The sequence below is a fragment of the Belonocnema kinseyi genome, chromosome 6 (assembly GCF_010883055.1).
Source record: "Belonocnema kinseyi isolate 2016_QV_RU_SX_M_011 chromosome 6, B_treatae_v1, whole genome shotgun sequence".
NCBI lineage: Eukaryota > Metazoa > Arthropoda > Insecta > Hymenoptera > Cynipidae > Belonocnema > Belonocnema kinseyi.
Window position 1 is genome coordinate 4,380,517 of NC_046662.1, and position 18,305 is coordinate 4,398,821.

The 18,305-nt window shown below is 25.4% G+C and overlaps 1 protein-coding gene across 3 annotated transcripts in view; it reads left to right on the forward strand.

Moving 5' to 3' along the window:
* Nucleotides 1-578: 578 nt before the first annotated feature.
* The window catches only part of LOC117174326 (zinc finger FYVE domain-containing protein 16), a 62,336-nt gene continuing 44,609 nt past the window's right edge, over nucleotides 579-18,305 (forward strand). For all 3 annotated transcript variants that reach the window (XM_033363342.1, XM_033363344.1, XM_033363345.1), the window contains exons 1-3: nucleotides 579-1,128; nucleotides 6,893-8,977; nucleotides 16,312-16,550. In XM_033363342.1, coding sequence (XP_033219233.1) covers nucleotides 1,071-1,128; nucleotides 6,893-8,977; nucleotides 16,312-16,550 — 2,382 coding nt within the window. In that variant the 5' untranslated portion in view covers nucleotides 579-1,070. The remainder of the gene's footprint in view (nucleotides 1,129-6,892; nucleotides 8,978-16,311; nucleotides 16,551-18,305) is intronic.

Here is an 18,305-nt window from a genome sequence, read left to right on the forward strand (position 1 = left end):
TTATTCCTTCGTGGTTCCATGATTAATTCAAAAGAGGGCTCCGTGAAAAGGTACCCTAAGGGTGGCGTCCCATGGTTGCAGAATTGCGTTGCGTTTTGCGTAATGCATCAATTCACTAGACATTTTAGATAATAATATTCTCCTACTTATTCAGAGAAACACTGTGATTGGCTATAATTTCTAGTGATTTGATGCATTAAGCAAAACGCAACGCAATTCTGCAATCATGGGGCGCCACCCTTATGCGTCCAAACAATTAACTATATCTCTCTCATGCAACGATAGCATAAGTTTATCTCTTTCTACAAATGGTACGGATATTTTCTTCGGAAAGTTTCTAGAATGAGATAAGCCAAAGATAAGCTTACGCTAGTATCACATGATACAGTGAGAGAAAAAAGTTTTCTAACCGAGGTGCAAATGAGTCTTGATGTTTAACCCTCGACGTGCAGCCATCTTGGGTTTACCTCGTCCACCTTAAAATACCTAATACCTAGAGCGGCTCGCAAGTTCCCCTATTTCACACCAGTAGCAGCACATGTTCATATAAATAATCCAAAATGGCGATGGCCCTGTGACATCTTCCGTGAATATAACAATTTGCTAGTTAATTTGGAACTTTGCTATCTACGCTGCAAAATATCGGAAAACACACTTGATAAATAGAATTAAATATATGCCGAAAAATCTCATGAACTGTTGGACCTACAAATTCACGGCCTAGATTTGTGTTTTTACGGAATTACTGTGCCGCATCTCAGAGTGTCTCGAAAGTTGGGAATGTCAAATTCTCTCTAATTGACAGTTTGTACTTGTCAAAATAATTATCGGTTTTAGCCAGTTTTCTTAATTTACACAGACACACACAACATCGAGTGAATCTACAATGTGAATTATAACTTTCAGTGATTCTTTTAATTATAAAAAGGATTTATTCTAATAACTACTGTGATCACTGTCAAAAAGGTGCTACCGTCCAACTTGGAAGTTTATTGTGTTTACACTTTTTCGAAATCAACTTTTTACACGTATGCTCTCAATTTTATCGTGACATTATCTTTTAAGAAAATATGGAGAAATTTGCCATCGATTTGGACAAAGTGCTCGATGAGTTTGAATTCAATGAAGGTAAGAATCATTTTAATTCATTTTTTAATATTATATTCATCACGTACTTTTCTGGTAATAATTTTTTGCTTGCAATTGTGTTATAGTATTTGATAGTAATAAAACCTGCAAGTGAAGTAAATAATTGTCAAGATTTCTAGACTCATACGACACCATGCACAGTGGGAGCAAGTGCTCTTTTCTTGTTCAAAAATATCTAGTTTTTAAATTTTGTTGTTTCTTTATTTACCAAAGTTTCACTATAAGTATGAAAAAAGTGACATTTTTTATTAAACAAGTTTGTATGCTTTCATAAGAGCTTAGGTAAACTTTATATCATTTGGGGACTTACGGAATATAAATTATTTGCTTATATTGATCAATTTAATTATTTAAACAAATTTAAGAAGCACATTGGCAAATAATTTTATCATCAGTGAAAAAATGTATTTTTTCTAGTATTGCTTTGCATAAAAAAATTAGAATTTTTGACAGTTTCGTGTTGAAAAAAAATGTTTTTTACCCTAAAACTGTTTGAAATTATTGTACGAATAACTGCTAGACACAAACATTTTTAAAAAGTTAATAGTAACAATTACTATAAACAGTTTTTATGGCAAAATATTAAAATTAGAGGTTTTTTCAGATTTGGATTCCCCGTAATAATCTGAAGCGCTGCAAATATACTTGAAAATAAAATTTGTTGCATAATTTTTTGTAAAATATAACAATATACATTTTCATAAAAAATTTACATAAATAATTTCGGAATTTTTTAACTTTAGTCTAGAAAAATGTTCTTTTTGTTTCACAATTTTTGTAAAACGTTGAATTATACATTTTTATAAACAAATTCAGAATTTTGCCACTTGAGCGTACAAAAAATGTGTTTTTTTTTTTTTAAATGAAAATGTTCACTATTTATTATAGGAATGACATTTAATCACATAAATATTTAAAAAGATAACAATAACCATTGTTATTTCAAATTTGTTTTTAATTTTCGTGGTTATTTAGATTTGGATTCCCCTAACCGTCTAAAATCCGGAAATCAATTTTTAAAATATAATATGTTTCAATATTTTTTGTAAAATATTAAATTCGAAAATTTTATAAAAAAATTTAATTTAAAAGGTCCGAATTTTGGCACTGTAGCCTAGAAAAAATATTCTTTTACTGAAACTGTTTTTTATTTATTGTTGAAATGACATTTATTTACAGAAATATTTAAAAAAGGAAACAATAACCATTTTTCTAAACAAAGTTTGTTGCAATTTTTTTTAATTTTTGTGATTATTTAGATTTGGATTCGCCTTATTCATCTAAAATCCATAAAATAATCTTAAAAATAAAGTATGTGTCAATTTTTGTTATAAAATATTAAATTCGAAATTTTTATAAACAAATTAGATTTCAAAAATCCGAATGTTGGCACATTAGTATAGAAAAAATATTCTTTTTATTGAAACTGTTTTTTATTTATTGTAAAAATGACACTTAATTACAGAAAAATTTAAAAAGTAAACAATACACATTTTTATAATTAAATTTGTATGAAAAATATTTATATTTGAGGTTTTTTATATTTGAATTTCCCTTAATTGTCTAAAATCCAGCAAAATTTTATTTTAAAATTAAACTACTTATTTGAAAATGTATCTACAATGTGGAAAATTCTTCTTTTTAGTAATGTAAAAAATGCACTTATTCCAGTAGATAATCTGACCTATTTGGCTGAAAATCCGTTTTTTTTATTAAGAATTAGATTTTTAACGGAAAATTCAACTATTCTTTTTTTGGTTGAAAATTGATATTTTAATTAAAAAATTTAACTATTTGTGTTTAAATGTATGCACTCCGTGGAAAATTCTTCTTTTTTTGTAGAAAATTACTCCTTATGATTAAAAATTCCTCTTTTTGGTAGGTATAAAATCACTTATTTAGTTGAAAAATCGATTTTTCGGGTAGAAAATGATTTTTTAAAAGTGAATATCCTTGTTTAAAAATTCTTCTTTTGGTTAAAAACTCAAGTATTCCAGTTATATATTTATAATTTTAGTTGAAAATTGATCAGTTAGGTTGAAAATTATTTTTTTTTTTTAACTAAAAATGTAACTGTTCCATTTTCTGTTTATAATCCGTTTTTTCAGTTCAAAATTCAACTATTTATTTGACAATTTGTCTTCTTTAATTGAAAATTTAAGTATTTTGTTAAAAATTCATCTATTTTTGGGGAAAAAATTAATCTCTTTGTTTGAAAATTATTCTTATTATTTAAAAATTCATCGTTTTGGTTGAAAATTCAAGTATTCCAGTTTAATATTCATCATTTTAATTGAAAATTCATCTTTTTGTTTTAAATTTCAACTATTTCAGTTGAAGATTAATAACCTCATTTGAAAAACTTGACTCTGGAATCATACTTTAAATAAAAATTTGATAAAGAATTTTAAAATACAGTTTTAAAGACTTAAAAATTAAAAATTAGTGACTTTTGAAATCGACAATTTTTAATAAAAAACACCTTTTTATTTGATCAAAAGTGAATCTAAATTATAATTATTTTTGAAATTGAACTATAAATTAAGGATTAACAAGTGAATAATAATTGTTTTTACGAGACGATTCGGAATCAGTTCAAAATTTAAGAATTTCCTAATTTTAAAGTTAAAAATTAAATTATTTCATTTGGAATTTTGAAATTATCGATGTAGTTTAACAAATGTAAACCCTCGAATGAAACTTTATAAACTATTTTCAATTTAAAAATATTGTTTTAGCCTAAAATTTGAAACCTTGTAATAAAGAAAAATAACAATTTCTGATTATTTAGACATATTTAATGCTTCATGTAGAATCGGTAATTATAAATCAAATATTCAAAACATAACAAAAAACTAAACATTGCACGTTACAATTTTAATTGTTCTATTTGAAAAATTTGGATTTACAAGTAAAATTGTGTAATTTTGCTGTAAAATAAATACTAAACATCTATAATTCCTAGACAAAATTCGTCTAAGTTGAAGAGATATTTCGAAGGTCTGCAAAGATTCAAAATTAATTGAAAGTTTTTGATGATTTAAGGTAATTTAAACGAACAAAAAATGTAGAAGCTTTTTAAGAATTATGAAAGACTTCAAAAGAATAAAAAGCATTTTCTTAAGATTCCTGGGAAAATGGGAAATGACTTTTTGTTTTGAAGAAATAATTTTAAGCGAATGTTTAACCAGATTTAAACAGATTTCCAAAATTGTAACAAATATTTAGAAGTTCTGAAAAAATTTCAAAAATAATTAAAAATTTGAATAATTGTAAAACATCATGTAGATGTTTCAAGATTTTTAAATAAAATTTTGAAGATTTTTAAGGATTTTTAAACTATTTAAAATTAAAATCATTTAACTTTTAATTTACGAAGTGGTTCTAGCTTAAACTTGCTTAAAATTATTTGCAGCTCAGTTTGGATGACTTTAAATGCAAAATTCAGGGTGGCTGCTAGACCGGGAAACCAGGAAATGACCAGGAATTTTATGAGGCTGGGGAAAATCGGGAAATGACCGTGAATTTATTTTTTGACCGGGAATTTTACCAAATTTGTTGTCCAACTTTGATTTCAACCGTTTTTTAAATAATTTTTCAAATTGTGATTTTGATCAATTAGTATATCATTCAGTTTAGAATGCCTATTTCGAAAATCTTGAACTTTAAAAATGTTCCATTTTTAATTTTTAAAAGCATATATTTGAATTTAAAGAATTTTAAAATGCAGTTTCAAAAGCTTAAAAACTAGGAGTTTTTAAAATTGAAGATTTTTAAATAAAAAAACAGGGAATTTTAGGAATTTTCAGAAGAAAAATCTGGCCAAGTTCGATTTAAAAAATTTTTTAAATAATTAAAGTGCAGTTTTGAAGATTTAAACAATTGAAAATTAAAAACATTTGAAGTTGAAAATGTTTAATAAAAAATAGTTTTATTTTATCAAACTGTAAATATAAATAAATAAATTATTTTCAAAATGAATTTGTATGGATCCGTTCAAAATTTAAGAATTTCCAGATTGTAACTGTTTCAATCCGAAAGTCTTAATAAGAACTGAAATTAGTATATAATTTATTCCGATAATTTTATTTTTGCATACAAATTTTCATGATTTATGAATAATATATTTTTAATTCAGAGTTTCAGGTCTTCCTTTATATTATTTTTTATATTAAATTTAATCAATAAATTTTTTAATATATTATTTCTATTAATTTTTTTTAGCCATTAAAAAATGTAAACGTGCGTTTTACTATTCTCAACTTAAAAATAAATCTATAATAATCTAGTCATAATTCAAGGTTTTTATTAAATTAAAAATATTGTGAGTCTAAATTATTTGATTTTTAACCCATTTAACTTGAAATTTTGTAATTTAGAAAAAGAACAAGTATTTCGTATTTAGCAATATTTCACTGTTCATCTAAGACGAGTGAATTGAAACCAAATATTTAAAAGAAAACAATTTAAAACTGAATTGTTTGCTTTAAATCTTTAGATTTTCGAAGAAATTTGAAACTTTTAGCGTTACTATTTTAATTTTTCTATTTAAAAAGTGTTTAATTTATAAGTGAAATTGTTAAATTTTGACGCATAAATAACAATTGAACACTTATTATTTGTAGAAAAAATTTGAATAATTTTAAGAGATATTTAGGAGTTTTGAAAATATTTAAAATTAATTAAAAACTTGATATTATTTCAAGTAATTTAAAGGAAGTGTGTTAACATTTTTTTCAGAACTTCGAAATATATTTTAAAATTAATCGAAATTTTCCTACAATTTTTTAAAATCCTGCTAATTGAAAAAAATCATTAAAATCTTCCATAATTTTTCAAAGTGATAATTCATTTTCAATTTTCCTAAGGATCTTAAGAAAAAATTTTATTCTTTTGAAGTGTTACAATTCTTTACAAAAATCTAAATTTTTTATTTGAAATCTGCAAAAATCTAAGTTTTATTTTAAATTCAGCTGTAAATATTTCAAATTATTTCGAGTTTCAAATATAATTCGAATCTTTTTAATACTTCTAAGATTTCTAGATTTCTCAAGATTTTGAAGAAAAATTTTAATGCTTTTGAAGGATGCCTAGACTATTTAAAATTAAAATAATTTAACTTCTAATTACAGAAATTTTAAGTTCGCAAAATTATTTTTCAATGTTTAATGTGTCTAGCTTAAAAATACTTAAAATAATATAATTTTGAAAATTTGTTAAGTGCATTGCTTGATTATCTAAATCTTTGAACTCTATAATTAATCAAAGTTCTAAATTTAACATTGTTTAATTGAAAAGTGGTAATACCTTCCATTTGGTACGTTAACAATTTTGAACATTTGAGCACACAATTTTTTAATTGAAAACTTTTAAACTTGAATTTTTAAAGTTTGGAATTCAAGGGTTCCACTTTGAATGCTTTAATTTGTTGTTTATTACTTTATATGGAAAAATGTTTAGAATAGTTTGATTTTGTAAATTTCATTGGCCGTGAAAAATGTTTGCGAACCGAGAAATGACCGGAAATTTTTTTCGTCGATTAAAACGACCACCCTGAAAATTGTTTAGCTTTATCGTTCGAATTTGTTTATTTGATTGGCCGTGAAAAATGTTTGCCAACCGGAGAATGACTGGGAATTTTTATATGTCATTAAAACGACCGCCCCCTGATTTAACCAATGTTTGAATTTGATTTAAAAAAATGAAAAAGTAATGAATTGTTTTTAAATAAAACATTTTACAGACCGAGCCGAACAAGTTGCATCAGTAGCACCAAGACACATCGGACCCTCAGCAATTCCAGCTCAGGGTCTTGTTCCAAAAACATACAACCGTCCAACAAGTTCAACAGCAATCGCAAATGAGGATCTGAATGTCATTCCTCCACCTGAAAGACACAAAGACGAAAGACCGATTCCTGATGACTCCTCGGCGCGAAACGAAAGGGAACGGATAAATGACAACCTTGCGAGTTTTCGAAAAACCGAGCTAAAACTAGACAACGTCGACTCTGTCAATCATTTTTACAAGCACGGCAATCTCAGCGACAGCAAAATTCATCCCAAGCAATGCGTCGAGTCTCAGTCTCTTGATGCGGAACCAGTTTCCATAATCCACAATGACATATCTCAAAAACTCCTGCAGAAAAAATTAAACGACAACATCAACACAAAGATGCACAACAGCTTCGACAAATTAAATCAATCCAGCATCAAGCCCAGTGTTGGAAGTGTTTTTAGCAGTCTGAACGAATATATAAACGCTCCGAGCGCAAGTCTAGTCCAAGAGTCAAATTCTAATGACTCGGAAAATCTGGATTTGCGACGCGACGAGTCCGTCCTCAAAATAGAATCGACAGACTGCACTGTCATCAAAAATATAACAACTGACACCGGCAGTATAAGTGTGATAAAAAACGATATTGGAACTGCTGCAAGTATTGTACCAAAATTATCAAATGCCGTCTCCCTTCCACCGAAATACCAGAATATTCTTCTGCCCATAAAGCTAGAATCGTGCATTGAAAAACCGAGCAATGTCGCGATTGCAGAGACAGTACTGGTTTTGCCGGAAACGAGCAAGACAAACAACAAACCAGTCCAGACGGAAAAAGCGGAGAAGGAGGCCAAAAGTATCATTGATGGGCCAGAGCACGTTTACGAGAATGTTTATATTGGCACGGACATTCCCAAAACTCGGGAAACTTACACTGCCGTTAAATCCAAGAAACCGAAAGAAAAACCGGAAATTGCCGAGGAGCGACTGGACTCGGATCTGAAACACACTTATGAAAATGTTGAGTTTGCAGGAAAGCAAGATCTTGATGATGATCCTCCAGCCTACGAGTGTATTTACATTGGAGGGGAAAATGTTCCCGAGACGACGACAGAACTGGAAATCGCGGCCAAGAAAATGGACGAATTTTACGCCGGCAAAAGTCAGGAACAGCCGGAAACCAAGGGCAGCAACACCACTCGATTAGTTTTCCAGACTGTTCAGTTAAATGCGCCGCCAGCCGAGCACAAACCTGTCGGATTCGGGAACATTGACGACCTCTCCGAGGAGGAATTGAATCGCTATTTGGCGGAATTGGAAGCGGAGGAGCGAGCAAATGAAGCGGCAGGTACCGAAAGTATCGACAAATTTCAGAATAAGGACGACGAGGATGCGAATGAGGCGCCAATTTTTGAGAGTGTCACTATCGGACAATTGCCGAGTGTCTCGGAAAAAGATTTGCAGCAAAAGGCCAAGAAATTCCCGGTGATTGACTACAGCAAGGGCGAGGGCTCGAGCGATTTTTTATCCAAGAAAGGTTCGGAAAAATTTCTCGAACCTATAAAGCCTATTTCGAAAGCAAAGGACGAGGACGAGGGAAGGGTAAGAAAAAGTAAGAGGACGAACGAGAAGGTGAACAAGTCTTCCGACAGTGTTGATCTGGGTCAACAAGTTTCAAAAACTGAGGAAGAGAGGCTGGTGGAGGAACGAGTTGTTGCGCAGAATGAGGAAAATGGAGATTGCAGTTTGGAGGATTGTGTTGAGGACGAGGTATTGTCGAGTGGGAAAAATACTCAAGAGGAGGAGAATTTAGAGAGTAGTAAGTGTCCGGAGAGTGATTTTCAGGAATCGAGTCTGGAGCCGAGTGGTCAAGTGGAGAATCCCGATTTAAATCCTGACAATAAAGAGACTAGCGGTGCATTAAATGTGAATGAAACTTGTGGAGAGAATGAAGAAAGTAGGATTAGTGGTGAGGTGGAGGATCTGGATCGACCTGCAAGGCCGCAGACTTTGGATATCGTTTCAACTGTTGATATGACCGACTTTGCGGCTGGTAATTAATTTTCATTCATCAAAGAAATCATAATTTACTTGGATCTAAGTGGTCATTTCTCAATTTTCTTACCATTTTTGGAATTTTTGTGTAGAATTTTTTCCTACAAAGAAGACTTTGTAAAAATTAGTTGAATTTTTAACAATTTAATTTAATGTTCGTCAAAGTTATTAAGTTTTTCACAAAATCATTGAATTTTTAACCATGTGTTGTTCAGTTCTCAAGCTCGAAAGATCATATATTTGGCTGAAAAATGAAGAATATTGTTGAAAATCCAACTATTAGATTGAAAATTCAAGCATTTGGTTGAAAATTCAAGCATTTGGTTAACAATTCGACTTTGTAAGTAAAAATATAATTTTATTGCTGGAATATTGATTTAACTGAAAGTTTAACTATTCCATTTTTAGATTAGTTGAAGATTCTTGATTATAGTTGAAAATTCATCTGTTTTTTGTTTTAAAAATTCTATTTATACGATTAAAATTTCATTTCTTCAATTATAAAATTTACCTATTTAATTGTTTCTAAACATTTGTCATTCTTGGTTAAAAATTCATCATTGTCTTTAAAAACTGAGCAATTTTGTTTGCAATTCATGTATTTTGATACGAATTTTTTTTGCTTCTAATTTAGAAAGATAAGTTTAAAAGCGAAATAAACGAAAAAAAAAAGAAATTTTCGAAGAAAATCTGAAAAATGGAAAATTTCGTCTTTTTTAATAGAACTTTAACCCCTTTGTTTGAACTTCATAATTTTGGTTAAAAATTACTTTTTTCTAGTTAAAAATAAACTTTTTGATTAAAAATTTTACTATTCCATTTTTAGATGAAAATGTGTCTTTTTTAATTGAAAATTCAACCACTTGGTTACAAATTAAAAATATTTGTTTCAAAATTCTAGATTTTAGTTGAAATTTCACATTTTTTGTTAAAAATTTTATTTATTCGATTAAAATTTCACTTCTTCAATTATAAAATTTAGCTATTTAATTGTTGCTAAACATTTGTCATTCTTGGTTAAAAATTCATCATTGTCTTTAAAAACTGAACAATTTTGTTTGAAATTCATGTATTTTGATACGAATTTTTTTTTTGCTTCTAATTTAGAAAGATAAGTTTAAAAGCGAAAATAAACATAATAGTTCCATTTTTCCCCCGAAAAGATGAATTCTCAAGCAAAAAATTAATTTTCTAGAAAAAAAAAGAAATTTTCGAAGAAAATCTAAAAAAATGGAAAATTTCGTTTTTTTTTATAGAAATTTAACCCCTTTATTTGAATTTCATAATTTTTGTTAAAAATAAACTTTTTGACCTAAAATTTAACTATTTCATTTTTAGATGAAAATGTGTCTTTTTTAATTGAAAATTCAACCACTTGGTTACAAATTAAAAATATTTGTTTCAAAATTCTAGATTTTAGTTGAAATTTCACATTTTTTGTTAAAAATTTTATTTATTCGATTAAAATTTCACTTCTTCAATTATAAAATTTACCTATTTAATTGTTGCAAAATATTTGTCATTCTTGGTTAAAAAATCATCATTTTCATTAAAAGCTGAGGAATTTTCTTGGAAATTGATGTATTTTGATAGAAATTCGTTTTTTTTTTGTCATTTGGAAAGATAAGTTTACAAGCGAAAATAAACAAAATAGTTCCATTTTTTACCAAAAAGGTGAATTTTCAAGCAAAAAATTAATTTTCTAGAAAAAAAAGAAATTTTTAAAGAAAAAAAATGGATAATTTCATCTTTTTTAATGGAAATTTAACCCCTTTGTTTGAAACTTCATAATTTTGGGTTAAAATTACCTTTTTTCTGGTAAAAAATGAACTTTATAAATTAAAATTGTACTATTCCATTTTTAAATGAAAATGTGTCTTTTTTAATTTAAAATTCAACCTCTTGGTTACAAATTAAAAATATTTTGTTCAAAATTCTTTTTTTTCTGTTTCAAGATTCTAGATTTTAGTTTAAAATTCTATTTATTCGATTAAAAGTTCACTTCTTTAATTAAAAATTTCCATATTTAATTTTTGGTAAAATTTTGTCATTCTTGGTTAAAAATTCATCATTTTCTTTAAAAACTGAACAATTTTGTTTGAAATTCATGTATTTTGATATGAATTTTTTGTTGTAATTTAGAAAGATAAGTTTAAAAGCGAAAATAAACAAAATAGTTCCATTTTCCCCAAAAAGATGAATTTTCAAGCAAAACATTAATTTTTTACAAAAAAAAAGAAATTTTCAAAGAAAATTGAAATCAAAATGGAAAACTTCGTCTTTTTTACTAGAATTTTAACCCCTTTGTTTGAACTTTATAATTTTGGTTAAAAATTACTTTTTTCTGGTTAAAAATAAACTTTTTGATTACAAATTTTACTATTCCATTTTTAGATGAAAATGTGTCTTTTTTAATTTAAAATTCAACCTTTTGGTTACAAATTAAAAATATTTGTTTCAAAATTCTAGATTTTAGTTGAAATTTCACATTTTTTGTTAAAAATTCTATTTATTCGATTAAAATTTCACTTCTTCAATTATAAAATTTACCTATTTAATTGTTGCAAAATATTTGTCATTCTAGGTTAAAAAAACATCATTTTCGTTAAAAGCTGAAGAATTTTCTTGGAAATTTATGTATTTTGATAGAAATTCGTTTTTTTGTTCTAATTTAGAAAGATAAGTTTAAAAGCGAAAATAAACAAAATAGTTCCATTTTTCCACAAAAAGATGAATTTTCAAGCAAAAAATTAATTTTCTAGAAAAAAAAAATAAGTTTTCGAAGAAAATCTAAAAATATGGAAAATTTCGTCTTTTTTCATAGAAATTTAACCCCTTTATTTGAATTTCATAATTTTTGTTAAAAATAACTTTTATGTATTAAAAATAAACTTTTGACCTCAAATTTAACTATTCCATTTTTAGATGAAAATGTGTCTTTTTTAATTTAAAATTTAACCACTTGGTTATAAATTAAAAATATTTGGTTCAAAATTCTTTTTTCAGTTTCAAGCTTCTAACTTTTAGTTGAAAATTCCTATTTTTTTTAAATTATATTTATTCGATTGAAAGTTCACTTCTTTAATTTAAAATTTCCATATTTAATTTTTGGTAAAATTTTGTCATTCTTGGTTAAAAATTCATCATTGTCTTTAAAAACTGAACAATTTTGTTTGAAATTCATGTATTTTGATACGATTTTTTTTTGCTTCTGATTTAGAAAGATAAGTTTAAAAGCGAAAATAAACATAATAGTTCCATTTTTCCCCAAAAAGATGAATTCTCAAGCAAAAAATTAATTTTCTAGAAAAAAAAGACATTTTCGAAGAAAATCTAAAAAATGGAAAACTTTTTGACTTAAAATTTAACTATTCCATTTTTAGATGAAAATGTGTCTTTTTTAATTGAAAATTCAACCACTTGGTTACACATTAAAAAATATTTGTTTCAAAATTCTTTTTTCTGTTTCAAAATTCTAGATTTTAATTGAAATTTCACATTTTTTTTTAAATTCTATTTATTCGATTAAAATTTCACTTCTTCAATTATAAAATTTAGCTATTTAATTGTTGCAAAATATTTGTCATTCTTGGTTAAAAAATCATAATTTTCGTTAAAAACTGAAGAATTTTCTTGAAAATTTATGTATTTTGATAGAAATTCGTTTCTTTTTTTTGTTATTTAGAAAGATAAGTTTTTAAGCGAAAATAAACAAAATATTTCCATTTTTCCCTAAAAAGATGAATTTTCAAGCAAAAAATTAATTTTCTAGAAAAAAAAATAAATTTTCGAAGAAAATCTAAAAAAATGGAAAATTTCGTCTCTTATAATAGAAATTTAACTCCTTCATTTGAATTTCATAATTTTTGTTAAAAATAACTTTTTTGTATTAACAATAAACTTTTTGACCTAAAATTTGACTATTCCATTTTTAGATGAAAATGTGTCTTTTTTAATTTAAAATTCAACCTTTTGGTTACAAATTAAAAATATTTGGTTAGAAATTCTTTTTTCTGTTTCAAGATTCTAGATTTTAGTTGAAATTTTACATTTTTTACAAATTCTATTTATTCGATTAAAATTTCACTTCTTCAATTATAAAATTTACCTATTTAATTGTTGCAAAATATTTGTCATTCTAGGTTAAAAAAACATCATTTTCGTTAAAAGCTGGAGAAATTTCTTGGAAATTCATGTATTTTGATAGAAATTCGTTTTTTTTGTTCTAATTTAGAAAGATAAGTTTTTAAGCGAAAATAAACAAAAAAGTTCCATTTTTTACTGAAAAGGTGAATTTTCAAGCAAAACATTAATTTCGTAGAAAAAAAAGAAATTTTCAAAGAAAATTTTTAAAAAATGGATAATTTCGTCTTTTTTAATGGAAATTTAACCCCTTTGTTTGAACTATATAATTTTTGTTAAAAATTATCTTTTTTCTGGTTAAAAATAAACCTTTCGACTTAAAATTTAACTATTCCATTTTTAGATGAAAATTTGTCTTTTTTAATGTAAAATTCAACCACTTGGTTACAAATTTAAAATATTTAGTTAAAAATTCTTTATTCTGTTTCAAGATTCTAGATTTTAGTTGAAAATTCATATTTTTTTAATTTTCTATTTATTCCATTAAAAGTTCACTTTTTTAAGAAAAAATTTTCATATTTAATTTTTGGTAAATTGGTTAAAAATTCATCATTTTCTTTAAAAACTAAACAATTTTGTTTGAAATCCATGTATTTTGATACGAATTTTTTGTTGTTATTTAGTAAGATAAGTTTAAAAGCGAAAATAGACAAAATAGTTCCATTTTTCTCCAAAAAGATGAATTTTCTAGCAAAAAATTAATTTTCTACAAAAAAAAGAAATTTTCAAAGAAAATTGAAAACAAAATGGAAAACTTAGTCTTTTTTAATAGAAATTTAACTCTATTTTCTTGGAAATATTATGTTTTTTGATGTAAATTCATTTTTTTGTTGTTAAATTAATTTTTAGATTAAAAATTCATTTTTTTTTGGTAAAAAATTGAACTATTTTGTTTATTTTCGCTTGTAAACTTTATTCTAGCTCAAGTTTCTTGATTTTTGTTGAAAATTAATATTTTTTGTTACAAATTCTATTTATTCGATTAAAAATAGATTTCTTTAATTAAAAATTTACCTATTTAATTTTTGGTAAACATTCGTCATTTTTAGTTAAAAATGTATCATTTTTTAAAAAAAACTGAACAATTTTCTGGGAAATTCATGTATTTTGATACAAATTAGTTTTTTTTTTTGTAACAAATTTATTTTTTCCTTGAAAATTGATTCTTTTTGTAAAAAATTAAACTACTTTGTTTATTTTCGCTTATAAATTTATCTAAGTTAGAAACTCAACTATTTGGATGAAGAATCATGTATTTTGCTAAAATTTTGTCTTTTTTAATAGAAATTTAACCCCTTTGCTTGAAAATTCATCATTTTTGGTTAAAAATTCCTTGTTTTTCTTGGTACGAAATTAATTTGTTAAAAGTTCATTTTTCTGGTTGCAAATTACATTCTTAGTTTTAGTTGAAAGTTCATCTTTTTTTGTTGAAAATTGAACTATTTTGTTGAACTTCTTTGGGTTGAAAAATAATTTCTTGAATTAAAAAATTTCACGAATTAATGTTTGGTGAAAATTTGTCACAATTAGTAAAAAATTAATATATTTTTAAAAATGAGTTATTGTATAGTGAGTAGAATTTTTCGCCAAAAATTTTTACAACGAAAGATTTAATATTTCTTTCATCTATAAAAGTATACATTTATTTGTATTATTTAATTTCTTATGAAAATTTGTTGTTCTTAGTTCAAATTAAATAATAATATCATAATATATAAATATAATAATGAAATATTTTGTTGAAATTTCTATTTTTACAGCAGAAAATTAAAATTCTTGCTAGAAATTTCATCTTTTCGGTTGAAACCTTAACAATATTGTAGAAAATCCAACTATTTAGTTGAAAATTGATGTGTTTTCTTAGCACTTTGTCTTTTTTAGTAGAAAATTAAACCTTCTTGTGGTAAAATTCATCTTTTCGGTTAAAACTTACCTTTTTTCTGGTTAAAAATTAAGTTTTTGTCTGATAGTTGAACTATTTTACTTTTTGTTATCAAATTGATATTTTACAATTAAAAGTGCAACTACTTGGTTAAATTTTTTAAATATTTTGTTTAGAATTCTTTTTTTTTTCTGGTTCAGGATTCTTGAAAATTGAACTTTTTTGTTAAAAATTCATGTATTTTGTTACAAATTAGTTGTTTTTTTTTTTACTAAATTCTGGTCTGGACATTCATCTTTTTTTGTTAAAAATTTCAATATTTTGCTGAATTTTTTTGGGTTAAAAGATATTTCCTTTGATTACAAAATTTACTCATTAATTTTTGATGAAAATGTGTCAGTTTTTGTTAACAATTATTTTGTTTCGAAATTATTTGTTGAATTGTGAGTAGAATTTTTGGCGACAAAGAAGACTGTAAAAATAGTCGAATTTTCAATAATTAAATTTGGTTGAAAATTCATATACTTTCTTAACAATTCCCCTTTTTAGTGGAAAATTAACCTTCTTGCTGAAAAATTAATCTTTTTGGTTAAAAATCCCTTTTTTTCTACCATTTTTAGATGAAACTTTATCTTTTTTAATTGAAAATTCCACTATTTGCTTACAAATTAAAAATATTTGGTTAAACAATCTTCTTTCTGATTCAAGATTCTTGATTTTAGTTGAAAATCCATCTGTTTTGTTTAAAAAATTCGATTTATTTGATTAAAAGTTAATTTTTTTAATTGAAAATTTACCTGTTTAATTTTTGGTGACATATTGTCATTTTTTGTTAAAAATCCATCATTTTCGTTAAAAATTGAATAGTTTTCTTAAAAACTCAACTGTTTGATTGAAAATGGATGTATTTTGAACTAATTTGTTAAAAATTAATTTTTTGATTGAAGATGCATCATTTTAGTAAAAAAAAAAAAAAATTAATTTCATTGATTGAAAATTCTATTATATTTTTGTTTCGAAATTTATTTCTTTGTTTGTAAATTATACTATAAAAGAAAATTAGTTTCATTTTTGTTTACAAAGTAATATTTCAAATTGAAAATTCAACTATTTTGTGAAAATGCAGTATATTTCAACTTGAAATTTGAGGAATTCAAAATGCTTCACATTTAATTCAATATCGTATTTACCTTAATTTTATTTGAAAGAATTTATTCTCCTATTTTCGTGAAAAATCACATTATTTTCTCTCTTTTTAGAGAATTTTGAACCTAATTTTAATATTTGGGATTTGGAATCTATTTAAGGGTCGCAAGAGACAATTCCTGTAGAGCAGCTGCAGCAAGTTCCTGAAGATGAAGGAAATGGAGATCAAGTTCGTGCACCTTCTCCGGATGTTTCCGAGAATTCTTCCATGGATTCGGGAATGGTGCTTGGCAAACAGCCACCCTTTTGGATTCCCGATAGCGATGCACCGAATTGTATGCTCTGCGACGTCAAATTCACGGTTATCAAGAGGCGTCATCATTGCCGAGCTTGCGGAAAGGTATGTGAATCTAGACTAGTAACGCTTTAAGAAATTTTTTAAAACGCAAAACTTAATTTTGGTATTTAATATTTATCAAGGCCTAAAATTTTGCATAATCTGGCACAATTTTTGTAGTCTAAGAGTGGCAACTTGACCCGGAAAGACCGGGAATTTATTTAAAAACCGAGCATTAAAAAAAAATCCCTTTTCGATGTTAGAATTCGTCAGAATTTGAAAGTTTCATCTTCCCAAGCTTTAAATAAAGAAAGTACTTCAAGTAGGTTTTAGAGTAGAAGTATTATTTCAAAGAAGAAATATTTACGAATTATAATTGAATTTTTTTTTGTATTTTTCGTTGCAAATTTATCCTTTCATAGCCAAAAATTCAACTACTTGGTTACAAGTTAAACTCTTTTAGTGAAAATTAATATGTTTTAACTAAAAAATTAACCATCTAAATAGATAATGTAAACTTTTGCTGAATATCCGGTTTTTTTTGTTATGAATCAGATTTTTAACAGAAAACTTTAGTTTTTCTATTTTTGGCTGAAGATTTGTCTTTTTCGACGAAAATTTAACTATTTGTTAAAAAATTTTATGTACTTTGTGAAAAATTCGTCTTTTTTTTGTATAAAATTAATCTTTATAATTGAAAATTCATTTTTTTTTTATAAAATATAATTCTAAAGTTGAAAATTCATTAGTTTGATTGGAAATCAATTTTCTTCAACTGAAAGTTTAACTGTTCCATTTTTGATTGAAAATTGATTTTTCCTAATTCAAAATTCAACAATTTGAATGAAAAATTGTCTTTTTTTTTAATTGAAAATTCAACTATTTTGTTGAAAGTCCACGTATTTTTTTAAAAATTGATTATTTAGAAGAAAATTATCTTATTCATTGAAAGTTAATCATCTTGTTTAAAAATTCTTCTTTTATTGCGGTTTAAAGTTACTCTTTTGTTAAAAATTAATGTTTATTTGAAGATTCATTATTTTAATTAAAAAATCGTTTCTTTGGTTGAAAAATGAGCTATTTGATTAAAAATGTAATCAATTTTTGGTTGAAAATCATCTTTTTTATTTGAAAATTCTTCTTTTTAGTAGAAATTAATCTTTTGGTTGAAAATTTATCTTTCTGGTCAAAAATTCAATTATTCTAGGTAAAGATTTGTCTTTTTTTGATCAACGGTTTACCATTTCAGTTAAAAATTCATCACTTTGTTTGAAAACGTAACTATTTTTTTCAAAGTTATTTTTTTTTTGTTGAAAACCAATTTCTTCAACTGAAAATTTAAATGTTTAATTTTTTATTGAAAATTTCTCTTTCCTAATTCAAAATTCAACAATATTGGATGAAAAATTGTCTTTTTTCAAATTGAAAATTCAACTGTTTCGTCAAAAATCCACGTAATTTCTTAAAAAATCGATTGTTTAGTAAAAAATTATCTTATTTGTTGAAATTTAATCTTCTTATTTAAAAATTATCCTTTTCTTGCGGTTGAAAGTTGTAATCTTGTGTTGAAAATTATCTTTTTTTTAGTTGAATATTCATGATTTTAATTTAAAAAATTGTTTCTTTCGTTGAAAAATGAGCTATTTGATTAAAAAAAAATTTTTCATTCCATAATTTTCGTTATAAATTGATCTCTTTGAATGAAAATAAATTTTTTTACTAAAAATATAATCAATTTTTGGTTCAAAATTATCTTTTTTATTTGAAAATTCGTCTCTTTTCGTAGAAATTAATGTTCTTGGTTGAAAGTATATCTTT